General features: G+C 34.1%; 1 protein-coding gene across 1 annotated transcript in view; it reads right to left on the bottom strand.

The window, feature by feature from the left end:
- pkd1l2b (polycystic kidney disease 1 like 2b) overlaps positions 1-14,299 on the bottom strand; it is a 78,479-nt gene extending 64,180 nt beyond the window's left edge. Inside the window, exons 1-4 of the mRNA XM_056462370.1 lie at positions 14,008-14,299; positions 6,876-7,034; positions 5,583-5,768; positions 2,970-3,074 (exon numbers count right to left, since the gene is read on the bottom strand). Of these exons, the coding sequence (XP_056318345.1) occupies positions 2,970-3,074; positions 5,583-5,768; positions 6,876-7,034; positions 14,008-14,299 (742 nt within the window). The remainder of the gene's footprint in view (positions 1-2,969; positions 3,075-5,582; positions 5,769-6,875; positions 7,035-14,007) is intronic.
- Positions 14,300-14,768: the final 469 nt, after the last annotated feature.

Raw genomic sequence — 14,768 nt, 5'->3', positions numbered from 1 at the left:
CGGCGTTGGATTTTGGTCACTTTCCAACACAACCTTAAATCAACCAAATATCAATGTCATTTGATGTCGTTTTTGCACATCAAAATAACGTTGTCCTTAGATGCTGGCGACCTAAATGTAACCTAATATTAATGTCTTATGACATTGTGTCTTTGCTGGGTCAAAACCACTGGAATCAGCACAGCTCCATAGTGTCAGTACACCTATATGCTTAATTCACACAACAGGAGTCTTGGTTTGTGGGTGTAGTATTATGGACATCCATACAGCAGTGTATATTAGCTTGTATCCTGTCACATTTGCTGCAAGTAGATGTGCAAAAACAGTGCAAAGTTAAATGTGTGTATGTGTGCTTTAGGCATGAGATGATAACCGTTTTCAAGGTATACCGCGGTTTGGAAAAGTCAAGGTTTTAAAACCGGCAAACTTTTCTGCTATATGGTATATGTAAGATTTTTTTATTAACATTTTTTTGTTTTTTTTTAGGACAACAGTATCTCAGAACAGATATCTAAAGATGCCGTTTTAAATTGTAAAGAAATCAATGTTTTATGAAACTAATGAAGGTGGCAAAAGTCAATGATTAATGATTCATTATTTAGTCGGACAAGTTTACTGCTCCAAATTATTTTAAAGGTCTCTTAAAATAAAATATATTGTGTTCAAAGTGGAAAAAAGGTTTTGTTTTTTACCCAGACATTTAAAAATAATATATTTTAGAGCCGTAATCACAATACCGCAAAACCGTGATATTTTCCTCCAAGGTTATCATACCATCAGAATCTTTTACCGGTCCATGTCTAGTGTTCTGTGATCTTTGTAACCACATTTGTGTGTGACACATCGTTGCATAAAAATTGAATAAACTCCACAACGAATCCATCAAATGATCATTAGCATCTTCCTGCTTCAATCTTACTGTGAAATTCAGAAAGTGGATCTCTGCTTCACTGGTGTCTGTCCGTCACTGACTGCTGTTTATCTGAGAAGCAGAAACTGTGGAAACAGTGGGCGGGGAGAACCAGCTCATTTGCATTTAAAGGCAAAGGCTACAAAAACAGCTACAATTTCCTCTGACCCCAAATTTTTCAGCAGGGTATATTAAATGATCTGATGGCTATTTGGAGCTGAAATTGTACAGACACCAAAGGCTTATCTCACATCTTGAAAAAGGGGTAAAATAGGAGCCCTTTAAAGGTGCCGTGCCTGCAGAGTAAAGCTTAGGTACATGCATAAATTCTACTGAAATTATTTAATATGCTTATTTATAACCTCCGAATGTACCCCTAGAATGAATAACTCAGTTTTGACCATATTTGGAACTGTGGTGAATAGAAATAAACTCTTCTCTGATGCTCTGCGGAGATTTCACACACACACACACACACACACACACACACACACACACACACACACACACACACACACACACACACACACGCACACACACACACGCACACACACACACACACACACACACACACACACACACACACGCACACACACACACACACACACACACACACACACACACACACACACACACAGAGAGAGAGACACACACACACACACACACTTTCTTTTACAGCTATCTTTATTTTAATATTATAAATGTATTTATAATGGAAACAATTTATTTTTGAACATTCTTTTTATCATAGAAACCTAAAACTAAAATGCATCACAGTTTCCATTATACTTTAAAAACAAGACAAAAAAATGTTTAGCACTGATAATTGTAAAAATCATTATTAGCAATTTTACACCAACAATAATTGATCATAATAAAGAGCAAATCAACATATTATAAGGATTTCTGAAGGATCATGTGAAAATTCAGCTTTCGTTAAGTGCACATTCAATAATAAACATTCAATAAGAAAAATTGTTATTTAAAATTGTAATGATATTATATATGATACAATTTTACTGTATTTTTGGATCAAATAAATGCAGTCTTGGTGAGCAGAATGTTTAATAACCTTATAGTGTAGATATATTTTATTACTTGTTTGACATTATTTTGTTCTAATTTACTATTCAAGGCTAACACAGGGTTCATACACCTTTTTACTATTAAAATTCCAGCACTTTTCCATGACTTTTCCATAACTTTCAGGTAAATATTCATGACCTAATGTTTCATGTAATGTCTACTTACACGTGATAAATAAGAAAAAATGCACGCTCAAATTTATTTCAGCATATCAAAAAATATGTGACACTCTATTCATTCATTTACTTTTCAGCTTAGTCCCTTTATTAATCAGGGGTCCCCACAGCGGAATGAACCGCCAACTTATCCAACTGCAACCCAGCAATGGGAAACCAATGTAGTTTATTTTTATATTTGTAAAATAGTTTTTAGAATATATCTTGCTGTCTGTTTGAAAATATTTTAGTTGTAATAATAATATAATTATTAATAGTTATTATAATAGTATTATAATAATAATACTTGTGTAAATTTTCACGACTTTTACAAAACATTTTGGATTTATTTGTTTTTCCAAAACGTTTTGCAAGCCTGGAAAATGACTTTACAAAATTCCATGACTTTTCCAGGTTTTCCAGGCACCCAACCTTATTTCACCAAGTAGGACATGCTCCTGGATTAACATCTTTATCCTGGAACATCATTACAATCAGAATTAAGAGATGTGTTTACTGTTTATGTCTGATTTTGGGAATAAATTACAGTTATGGTTGGGTTTAAGGGTAGGGAATAGACATGGATTACATTTTCAGACAAAAATGATGTTCCAGAATCAACATAGATGTTAATCCAGGATCGCATCGTACTTGGCAAAATCATGACATGCTTTTCCAAGACAGTTTGAACCCTGCTAATACATATAGTTTTGATTTTTACCTTGTTTGTTTGTCATTTACCCATGGTGACGAATCCATTAGATGGAAAGTGAATAGACCTACTGTATGTAAAAGAGTCAATATAAAATAGCTCTCACGGTCTTTGCAATTGTATTCCACCAACAGGTAACTTCCCAGCACAGGACACGGTTCCCTGAAAGACGAAACATCAGCCGTGCAAACCTGATGTCCATCGCAGAGCTCTGAGAAAGACAGCAAACATCCACAATACTATTCATTACTCCAGCCAGTCAAAACAACATTAACAATAGAATAGAATAGTCACTGTAAGCACTTTGACAACAATGCTAAAGTACATTTAATGCATTACATGAATAATCAACAATCAAATAGCCTAGTTTATATATGTTTACCATTCAATTACAGGAGCTATTTATATAATGGCAGGTCCATTAGTAGCCATTCTCTTTTGTCTTGCTTGGTTTGTTGTCCTACTTTACATCAGTTATAATGTCGTTCTAAAAAATCAGCTTTGGCATTTAGGGTAGTAATAATAATAATGAGCTCTGTTTACATTTCAGATTAAATGTTGTTTGCTCCGCATTCAGATGCTTCACAAAAGCATCATATTAGAAGTACCACATAAAAAACATCTTCATTCTTTGTCAGGTGGTGAGAAGGTATCATGATGTTAAGTTAAAAGTTCACCCAAACAAATGTAACTGTCATCATTTACTCATCCATGACTTGTTTTAAACTTGTTTGAGTTTCTGTTGAACACAAAAGGAAGATATACTGAAGAATGTTGGAAAGCAGCATCCATTGGCTTCCATAGTATTTTTATTCCAACTACACTGTCGAGTAAAGGAGGTCGAGCCTTCTCATTTATAGCTCCTAAACTCTGGAATAGCCTTCCTGATAACGTCCGAGGCTCAGACACACTCTCCCAATTCAAAACTAGATTAAAGACCTATCTGTTTAGTAAAGCATACACTCAGTGCACCACTTAGCGGGCTTCCACACAGGTTCTGCATCTTGTTTATATACACTATGAACAGCAGCTACGCTAATTATTTTCTTTATTATCCATTTCCACCTGAGGATACTCTTTCCGAGGCCCTCAGACTATGCAGAGTCACTGATTCGATCCAAGACCAACGACGAGATGATCCCAAGGTTTCCATATCCTGGACCAGGCCGTATGCTGAGCAGCTTCTGTGGTGGTCATGGAAGAGTGGAGAACATGAGACTGATTCCTGTGACGCTTCAGAGACAGACGAGTCTTCGCTGAGGCCAGCTTCCAGCCTCCGCCACTGAGACTGCAGCTCTGCACAAGACGTTTGGCCAGCGGAGAAATTAAAATGGTCGTGCCCAACTGAACCTGGTTTCTCTCAAGGTTTTTTTTCTTCACTTTCGCCAATTAGTGAAGTTTTTTTTCCCTCTCCGCTGTCGCCACTAGCTTGCATGGTTCGGGATCTATAGAGCTGCGCATCGTTGGATTTGCTCTTCAGTATTTGGACTCTCAGTGGTGATTTTAAACCACACTGAACTGAGCTAAACTGAACTGAACTTAAACACTACAAACTGAACTACACTGTTCCTATTCACTATGACCCTTTATGTGAAGCTGCTTTGACACAATCTACATTGTATAAGCGCTCTACAAACAAAGGTGAATTGAATTGAACTGTTAGACATTTTATTGTATTTTTGCAGTAACTTACTGGCAACACTGTTGCCAACACTTACCACAACAGCCCTTTTACAGTAACTTACCTGCAAATGTGTTTTACAGTAGCAGGGCCTTACCACAATTTCATTTAACAGTAAAATAGCCTTACCGCAACTTTTTTTATGGTAAAATGCCCTTTACAGCATTAGAATTTTACAGTAGGACATTTTTAACAGTACTTTTACATTTTACATGAGCAGCACAAAACCTTTATTTTTAGTATTTACTAGTTTGAATTTAATAAATTCCAAACAAGTGACTTTTGTCATTCTACTAGTAGCAGTACTTGATTACTTTGATTACAGTAGAATACCGCAAATTCCTAACATGCAGTAAGTTACTGTAAAACTTTTAAAATGACCCACAATGTATGCATATTACAGTAGTGAACCATAAAGTATGTATGTGGTTTTTTACTATTTTTGCAGTAAATAACTGTAAAATTGTGGCAAAGTCTACCAGTGAATAGAAGAGAATAGAATATCTTTATTGTCATTGGAACCTGTGGGATGTCTATAAAATACACAAATTACATGTTACACACTTTATCTAAAACTACAGTACATGATAAACAGTTACACATAAGGTATCAAATTTGACATATTGTACACACAAGTTAAATGTACATAAATGTATGCATATTGCACATAAAATAACAGATATTGCATGAAATATGGGTATCAATGGCTGTTTTTTTCCACACAATACCTTCATGTTGTCCGACACAAGTCAATTTAGTTAACTTACTTACATTGAAATTGTGAATGAGCTCATTTTAAATAAGTAGTTCAAACAAGCTTACAATATATATATATATATATATATATATATATATATATATATATATATATATATATATATATATATATATATATATATATATATATATATATATTTAAGTGTATCTTGCTTTGTGTTCAACAGAGGAAAGAAATTCATAAAGGTTTAGAACCACTTGAGGGTGAGTAAATTATGAAATTTTCATTTTCGGGTGTACTATCACTTTAATAGAAAGTACCTGCTACTGTATCCAGCACACTGATCCAGCCGCACTGCTCCAGTGAATCTGTCACAGAGTTTGGAATGGCTCTCCTGCAATAATGTGGCGTCCTCCTGCCAAAATAACTCGCTTCAACCTCGATCACTTGAGCTGAGCTGCACTGCAGGGTAGTGCTGTCCACACATGACAGGTAGTAACCCAATTCTAGTAACACATCAAAATTCAATATTTCTAAATGGTAAACTGATAATGATTTTTTTTTGGGTAAATTACACAGTATTTAACTGTAATATGAACTGTATTTTACCGTAGGACAGTTATGCAGTATGTTACTCTATTTTAAGGTTTTGCAGTAAAGATATACATACAATTATATAAATATATATACAACAATGTGAATAAAATAAATTGTACTGTACATATAAATACAGTAGCTGTATTTTTTTTTTTGCTGTAATTGATTTACAGTAAGTTACTGGCAAACTACTGCCAGTATGTTACTGTAGATTCTACAGGAAATTGTTAACAGTATACTTAATTAATATGATCAATGATGACAATACATCAGTTTAAAACAACATATTTATGAGAAACATCAAATGTAAGCATGCTTAAGAAATAAAAACAATTAAAATCTATTTATTAAAATGATTTTAACCATCTTGATTAAGTTCAGAATTTAGGTATGATATTTAATAATCATTAACAAATTATACTATTTGTAGTTTGAATAGTATCCAACGTAAAAAACAAAATACTATAGTAACGCCCTACATTATATATCTAAAAGCTTTTTTTTTCTTACTTTAAATAAAAAGCATACTATAGTAAAGTACTTGACGTAATCTGTTGTTGTTAATCTATAGCTGCTATGAACATCAACAATATAAACTAATATATAAACTAATCCATCAACAATATAAACTAATGACCCAATACTGTAGTTTCTATGACTAGATTATACAACAATACACCTGTTTACTGTAGTGAGTGAAACCCAAAGTATCCTACAGTATTTATAATAGCTTGTCAGCTTACTATAGTCAATACTACAGTATGATGTGCATTAATTAACAAAGTCAATATATACAGTGTGATACACTTTAATATAGTGTATTTTTAAAACATTATAGTATTTATTATAGTTACTACAGTTTTTTGTCACAATATTTTGCAATATAATGAAATCCAAAACATTATAAAAACCTGAATTATTCCAAAGTTCTGAATGTTATTGTTACATCAGTGAGCAGTGAAATCTTTTTTTCACTTCAAACATTTTATATGAATAAAAGATAGCATGAAACTTACCAAACTCACAAATGAAGGGTAATTCTTGACTACAGTTGCTCGTGGTCTTCCAGAGAAATCCAGAGTCTGTGTGGATGAATCCACAACCCGTGTTGAATCTCGATCCACTGAACCAGTTTGAGTAAATCACATCTGAACCATCTAACCACACCAAACCATCTGAGGACAGAGAAGATGACGCAGGTAAATTTAAACAGTAATCGTATATTTTTAGAATAAATTCAAAAAGTATGAATAAATAATAAATAAATGAGTAAATGTGTGAATGAATAAATAAATAAATAAATAAATAAATAAATAAATAAATAAAGAGAGAAAGAAGTGTATTTTACATCAGCATAATAATATATATCTGGTTTGAGTCTGGGTCTGGGTCAGTTGGCATTTCTGTGTGGAGTTTGCATTCTCTCCCCGTGTTGGCGTGAGTTTCCTCCGGGTGCCCCCGTTTCCCCCACAGTCCAAAGACTGTATATATATATAGGTGAATTGGGTGAGCCAAATTGTGATGAGATGTGGGTTTCCTCCGGGTGCTCCGGTTTCCCCCACAAGTCCAGAAACATGTGCTATAGGTGAATTGGGTGAGCTAAATTAGCTGTAGCGTATGTGCGTCAATGAGTGTGTATGTATGTATCCCCTGATGGGTTGTAGCTGGAAGGGCATCCGCTGCATAAAAAATATGCTGAATAAGTTGGCGGTTCATTCCGCTGTGGTGACCCCAGATTAATAAAGGGACTAAGCCAAAAAGAAAATGAATGAATAAATGTTTAATGATGGTTTATTCTGTAGACAACTGAAAACAAATATCCCTTAAGGGGGCTAGTAATATTGACCTTAAAATGGTATAAAAAAATGTAAACTAGCAAGACATTGTATTCTTTTATTATGGAAACAAATATTTCCTTAGAGTTTTGACAAATGGTTGTGAGATGCAATAAGCTTCATCCATTTGGAAAAAATCAGGTTTACAATATATGGCAATACTAGGGCTTTTTCTGAAACATGGGACCCAAAATTTTCTTTTCTGAACATGTCAGTGTCTCAACAAACTGTCAATCTAAATCTTAGGCTCTTTCAATTGCAAAGCAAATATAATTAAGTATTTTGTATAAGGATTAATGTTTGTAATATTGGGTTACCAAGGTATATGTGTATTCTGTACAGTTGTTTTTTTATTTAATTAATAAATTTTCATTCATTCATTCATTTTCTTTTCGGCTTAGTCCCTTTATTAATCCGGGGTCGCCACAGCGGAATGAACCGCCAACTTATCCAGCACATTTTTAAGCAGCAGGTGCTCTTTTAACCGCAACCCATCTCTGGGAAACATCCACACACACTCATTCACACTCATACACTACGGACAATTTAGCCTACCCAATTCACCTGTACATTTCTTTGGACTGTGGGGGATACCGGAGCACCCGATTTTTCTCTCTTAGATAAAGGTAATTTAAACATGTTTAGATGGTAGATGTGGTAATAATATTTGTTTAAATTTCTCTGTAAAATTATTTTGTTATATCTTTAAAAGTTAAATAAACAGATAAAAAAATAATTAAAAATTGCTTTTATTCTAGTTGAAATAAAACTAATAATACTTTCTCCAGAAGAAAAAATATTATAGGAATTACTGTGAAAAATTCCCTGCTTTGTTAAACATCATTTGGGAAATATTTGGGGGAAAAAATTCACAAAAGACCTAATAACTGTACACGTTTGTACTTTTAGATATTAATATGCACCTTTAAGGACCTGTCAGGACTGCACCAGTGACAGATTTTGTAACTTTATATCACATATGAGAGTGAGATCAAATCCGGGACCAAGATGGCGACCTGATCACACTTTATTTACCGAGCGCTTGCACCAAAACTATAATATCAAAAAAAGAAGACACGGTAAAGAACCTGGGTAGACTCTAACTGTTATTAAATAGTCATCTATCATCTACATGTCGTCACGGGAAAAGAAGAGAACGATGAAGGCTGCTAAACAAGCTGCCGCGACAGATTTAATTAACCCCCTCATGTCTAACTGCCATGACTACGCTAACACAGTCGGTCACCTGTCTCTGATGCTTTCAGAAGAGGAATTTCCATCATATCCTGCAACACCGTGCAAACCTCCTGCATCTAAAAAAGCTCTCCTTAAAGAAGAGTGTGCAGTTTCCCCGTCTAACTTAGACATTGTCGATACTCTCTCGACATTAATCAACACAAGATCAGATGCCATTGAAAAGATGGTAGGTGAAAACTCCATGAAAATAGAAGGCTTAAAGCTGACAATTGATTTTGCATGTAACGAAATAAAGGATGCGAAGACACGGATTGAGAAAGTGGAGAGGAGATTAAAGAATGAAGAGGAGACGGTTACTCAGCTGAAAAACAGAATAACGGAGTTGGAAAATTACTCGAGAAGATGGAATTTGAAAATGCACGGGTTACCGGAATCAGTCGAAGATGTTAAATCTGAAATCATCAAAATATGCCAGACCATTCTGCCTCAAGAACAAAGCAAATTAACAGAGGTGATTGATGTCGTACATCGTCTGGGAAAGAAGAAGCCAGGAGTCGCTAGACCAAGAGGAATCATACTTCGCTTTCTGTCAAGAACACATCGGGATGCGATATGGGCTGCAGCGAAGAACGACTCGTTTCTACGAGAAAAAGGCCTGAGATTTGCTGAAGATCTTCCTCAATCTGTCAAGGATACTAGAGCCAAGTTTTGGCCTACAATTCAAAAGGCACGCAGCGAGGGCAAATCTGCCTACTTTGTCGGGGCGCGAGCTTTCATTGGGGGCGTTGAGCTTCGTCTTCATCAGATTGAGGATGGTTCGCAGAATGATAAAGAAAACGGGGATAAAATGACTTAAACTTGTTGCTGCTTATTACATGCCTTTTTTTATGTTTCTAACGTTACTCAATGCATAGGCGGTGACTTTGCAAGACTTCTTTTTGCTCAGTTCTTTATATTTAATTAGTTTATATTCTTTATTGTCTTTACGTACCTCTATTCGTAATATGGTGCTTCGTTCGGTTATTGAAAGAACATTTTTCTCTCAAGTGACATTCGTCTCAATATTCTTATTCTTTCAAGTTGACTGTTTATGTCTTTTTCTATACTATCTTTAAATGCCAGGGGGTTGCGTTTCAACTTAAAACGTAAAGCACTGTTCTTGTTTGTGAAACAATTTAAAACAGATTTTTGTTTTTTTCAAGAATCACACTCTGTACCAGAAGACTCTAATTATTGGCGTTCCCAATGGGGGAATGATGTATGGTTTTCCAACTGTTCCGAGCGTTCTGCTGGTATTATGACTGCACTAAACCGTTTTAATGGCAACATTTTGCACTCAGAAGGTGATAGCAATGGCCACTTTCTCATTCATATAATTTCTATTGTTAACCTAACGTTTTTGATTATTAATATTTACGGATATAATTCCAATGCACAGAATGTCCAGTTGCTTGATTTATTAGATAATAAAATTAAACATTGGTTGACTAAATTTCCTAATGCGCATATCATAATTGGAGGAGATTTTAATATCACTCTTAATAGTCAAATGGACCGGTGGCCACCTGGCAAAGATTCCTCCGCGACTACAAAAATAAAACTATTAATGGATAGATACGAATTGATCGATACATGGAGGCAAAAATTTCCTGATGATCCGGGATTTACTTGGTCCACTAAAAATCTTAGTAATTATTCACGCATTGATTACTGGCTAGTATCAAAGGACCTAAACCAAATGGACATCTCTTTATCTACTCATCCCACCCCGCTGACAGATCATAAAGCAATTGCAATAAAGATTAATATATGTACGTCTGAAAACGTAAATGGGAGAACATCATATTGGAAGCTTAATAGCTCATGTCTAAAGAACAAACAAGTTATTACGGAAATTAACCGTTTACTTAAATATTTTTTAAATAAAGCAACCGCAGAACAATCTTTCGGTAAAAACTGGGAATTGTTTAAATATGAATCTGCAAAATTCTTAAGATCATTTAGCAATATGTGTGTACGGACTAGAAGGGCCGAGGAAAAGGATATCATAGCCCACATCTCTTCCATTATAGAGAAAGGGGTGGATAATTTATCTGATGATGACCAACTTGATCTAATAGAATTACAGAACAAATTAGATGAGATTTATAAGAAAAAAGCCGAGGGTGCATTTATTCGTTCTAGGAAAAAGTGGCTTGAAGAGGGGGAGCAGAATTCCGCGTATTTTTTTCGATTAGAAAAGCAGCGTGCAAATCACAATACTATAAACAAGCTTAATATTAATGGAACAGTTACCTCTGATTCTAAATTAATATCTAAATATTGCTCTATGTTTTACAGTAACTTATACACTTCCAACTACTCAGAACAATTAACATCCTCATTTTTATCATCCTTAAAAAATCCTAAAAATATCTCATTAGAAGATAAGATTTTTTGTGACAAGCCCATAACTAGTAAAGAGATATTGGATGCCATCAACCATTTAAAAAATAATAAATCCCCTGGAACAGATGGGATGGTATCAGAGTTTTATAAAACTTTTGCCCAACAGATGGCGCCTTTCTTACTGCATGTATTTAATGAGAGTATTTCCAATAGCAAATTGCCACCAACTATGAATCAAGGTCTTATCACACTTGTCCCAAAGTCAAATAAAGATCTCTTGTTTATTGATAATTGGCGACCAATATGTCTATTAAATAATGATTATAAAATATTTGCAGCAATTCTTGCTGAAAGATTCAAAGATATATTAGACTCAGTTATTGATCAAACCCAATCAGGATTTATGAAGAATAGACATATTGCTAACAATATCAGACTAGTTTTGGACATTCTCGATTACTCCCACTTGATTTCTGAGAAAAGTTATATATTATTTTTAGACTTCTATAAAGCTTTTGATACCCTTGAACATAATTTTATTTTTCTCAGTCTTAAAAGGTTTGGGTTTGGTCCATTTTTTTGTAACGCAATTCAAACTCTTTATAGTAATGCTAACAGCTCAATTAAACTGAAAAATGGGACTTCAACTAGATTTGATGTTAAAAGGGGCATACGCCAAGGATGTCCCATTTCTCCTTATTTATTTCTACTGGCTGCACAATTATTAGCAGATCATATTAAACAAAGTGATCTTTTAGGCATCAATATAGCAGAAAGGGAAGTGATTGTCAGTCAGTTAGCGGATGACACTACTCTCTTTTTAAAAAATAGTGATCAAGTTGCCATAGCTTTAGGAGTAATAAATACATTTTCAGAAGCATCTGGTTTACACCTGAATATTGCCAAATGTGAATTATTATCTGTGAAAGATTGTGATGCTCCCTCTATTTGCAATATCCCGATTAAAGAAAAAGTAGTTTATTTAGGAATTGTTATAACCAAAAATGAATCCATACACTGTAGTGATAATTTTACTCCAATTATAGAAAAAACTCATAAAAAACTTAATCAGTGGCTTCAAAGAAATATCTCTTTAAATGGAAGAGTGCTACTTACTAAAGCTGAAGGTCTATCCAGATTAGTCTATGCTGCTTTGGTCTTACAATTAGAAAACAAAATTTGTAAAACAATAGACAAGTTATTATTTAACTTTGTTTGGAGAAATCGTACACATTACATTAAGAAAACAGTTGTGATGAACACCTATGAAAATGGAGGACTAAATTTTTTAGATTTTAATACATTAAATTGCACCTTTAAAGTTAATTGGATGAAACAATTTTTAAAGTGCCCCACATCGATTTGGAATTATATCCCTAACTATATTTTTTCAAAGCTGGGTGGCTTGAACTTTCTCTCCCTGTGTCATTATAATATTGAGAAGTTACCCGTAAAGCTCTCGGCATTTCACAAGCAAATGCTTCTTGCTTGGTCTCTTATCTATAAACACAACTTTTCTCCACACTCTTTTTTTGTTTGGAATAACCGCAATATACTCTACAAAAACAAATCCTTATTTCTTCAGAGTTGGTATGATAAAAAAATTATTTTAGTTCATGATCTCTTTAATGAAAATGGTTTTTTGCTATCATATTATGAGTTCTTACAGAAGTTCAATTTTCCTGTCTCACCAAAAGAATTTGCCATTGTATTTGATGCTGTTCCTGCAGGAATTATTACACTGTTTAAAGGCTTGAACAGAACTCTATGTATAACACCATCTCTCTGTGATCCATTTGAAACAACAGTGGGCAAAGCTTGTCTTGTTCCAAACTCAAATAACAAATCAATCCGTATTTTGTTTCAGAAAGAAGTTGTTGCAAAATCATATGTTATTACTTACTGGAGCAATTTTACAAATATTTCAAATTGGAGAAAAGTTTGGCTTTTGCCACACAAATATCTTATTGTGAACAAAGTCAGAGAAGTGTCTTTTAAATTAATTCACAGATTCTACCCAGTGAGTAGCTATTTAAAAAGATTTAAATTGAATATTGACACAGTGTGCACTTTCTGTAATTTAAAAGAAGAAACAACTGTACATTTATTTTGGTATTGTTCCTACACAAAAACATTTTGGGGTAACTTTTGCAAATTTGTAATTGAGTTTATATATTCCAATTTTTCTTTGCTTTGGGAAAATGTATTATTTGGTTTTATTGACACAGACAGTAGTACAGAAAAAGTGTTCTACTTCATAAATCTTTTACTTTTACTTGCTAAATATCATATCCATAAATGCAAATTCTCCAATAATAAACCACTTTTTAAGGTATTCATAAAAGAACTGAAACAATACTTTGAAACACTTTCCGGTTCAGGAAACACTAAGGCTAGGAAAACATTATCTTGTCATGCCCTATTTAAAATTCCCCTGTAAAAAGCGGTACTTCGTTTTGATTTACTTACACTCTTAATATTGTGTATTTTTATTTTAAGCTTTACGTTATATGTATCTCTTATTCAATCTATTGTATTTTTTCCCCTTCTTTACTGTTTTATCCCCCTGGCATCTTTTATGTTCCTTATATAGTTCCTAATGTGTCATTATGCTGTAATAATTTACTGTTTAATAAAAAAAAAAAAAAAAAAAAAAAAAAAAAAAAAAAAAAAAGAGAGTGAGATCAATGTTTTATTTACAACTCCAAAAAACAATCCTTTAGTGTACCTTCTTGTGTGTCCAGCATGCGATTGTCAGATGTAGACACGAGCCCAATCCACCACTCCCGCTCGTTCTGCAGGTGTTTCTGTAGAAACTGCTGGGTTTCATCATTCTGGATGAAGGCGAGGTGTCCGCCGTCCTGCTCACACCAAGCCTGAGCGTTGAGAAAACTGAGCTGCAGGTCCACAAACTCAAAGCAGGAGCTCTCAAAAGACTGCTGGTTCTCTGAGCAAGAAAAACCTTCAGATAGTGCGAGGATACCAACCAGAAATACTAAAGTAAAGAGTCTGCTATCCATGTCTAGCTCTTCTACATAAAGAGGACACATCCTCTATATAAAGGGTATTTAAATCCATCAGCCTCTGAAATGACAACTGAATTCTTCCTGTTGATTGGCTGTCAAACAGAAGCCAGTAATTTAATAGCCTAATGGATGCATATTGTACTTTGGCACAAAGGGAATGTTGATTTGGATCAACTGGATAAGCCAACTGTAACCCACAGAATGACGCACAAGGCAAATTGTCAGATGTTAGGGTAGTTCCAGGTCAGTATTTTACAAAAATATATACTAATTTATGGAACTAATTTCTTTTGACTTTGCAATGAAGACAGTACATAATTATTTTATTCCATAGTACTGAGCTTAAAGTGCAATTTAAAGGCTTAACTTGGTTAAAGAAGCAAGTTGTTGTTTGCTCTGTAGCCAACTGAATAAAATAATTTCTTAAGGGGGCTAATAGTATTAACTATAAAAATAGTTTTTA

This window comes from Danio aesculapii, chromosome 7 (genome assembly GCF_903798145.1).
Source record: "Danio aesculapii chromosome 7, fDanAes4.1, whole genome shotgun sequence".
Classification (NCBI taxonomy): Eukaryota; Metazoa; Chordata; class Actinopteri; order Cypriniformes; family Danionidae; genus Danio; species Danio aesculapii.
This window is presented reverse-complemented; position numbering and strand designations above follow the sequence as displayed.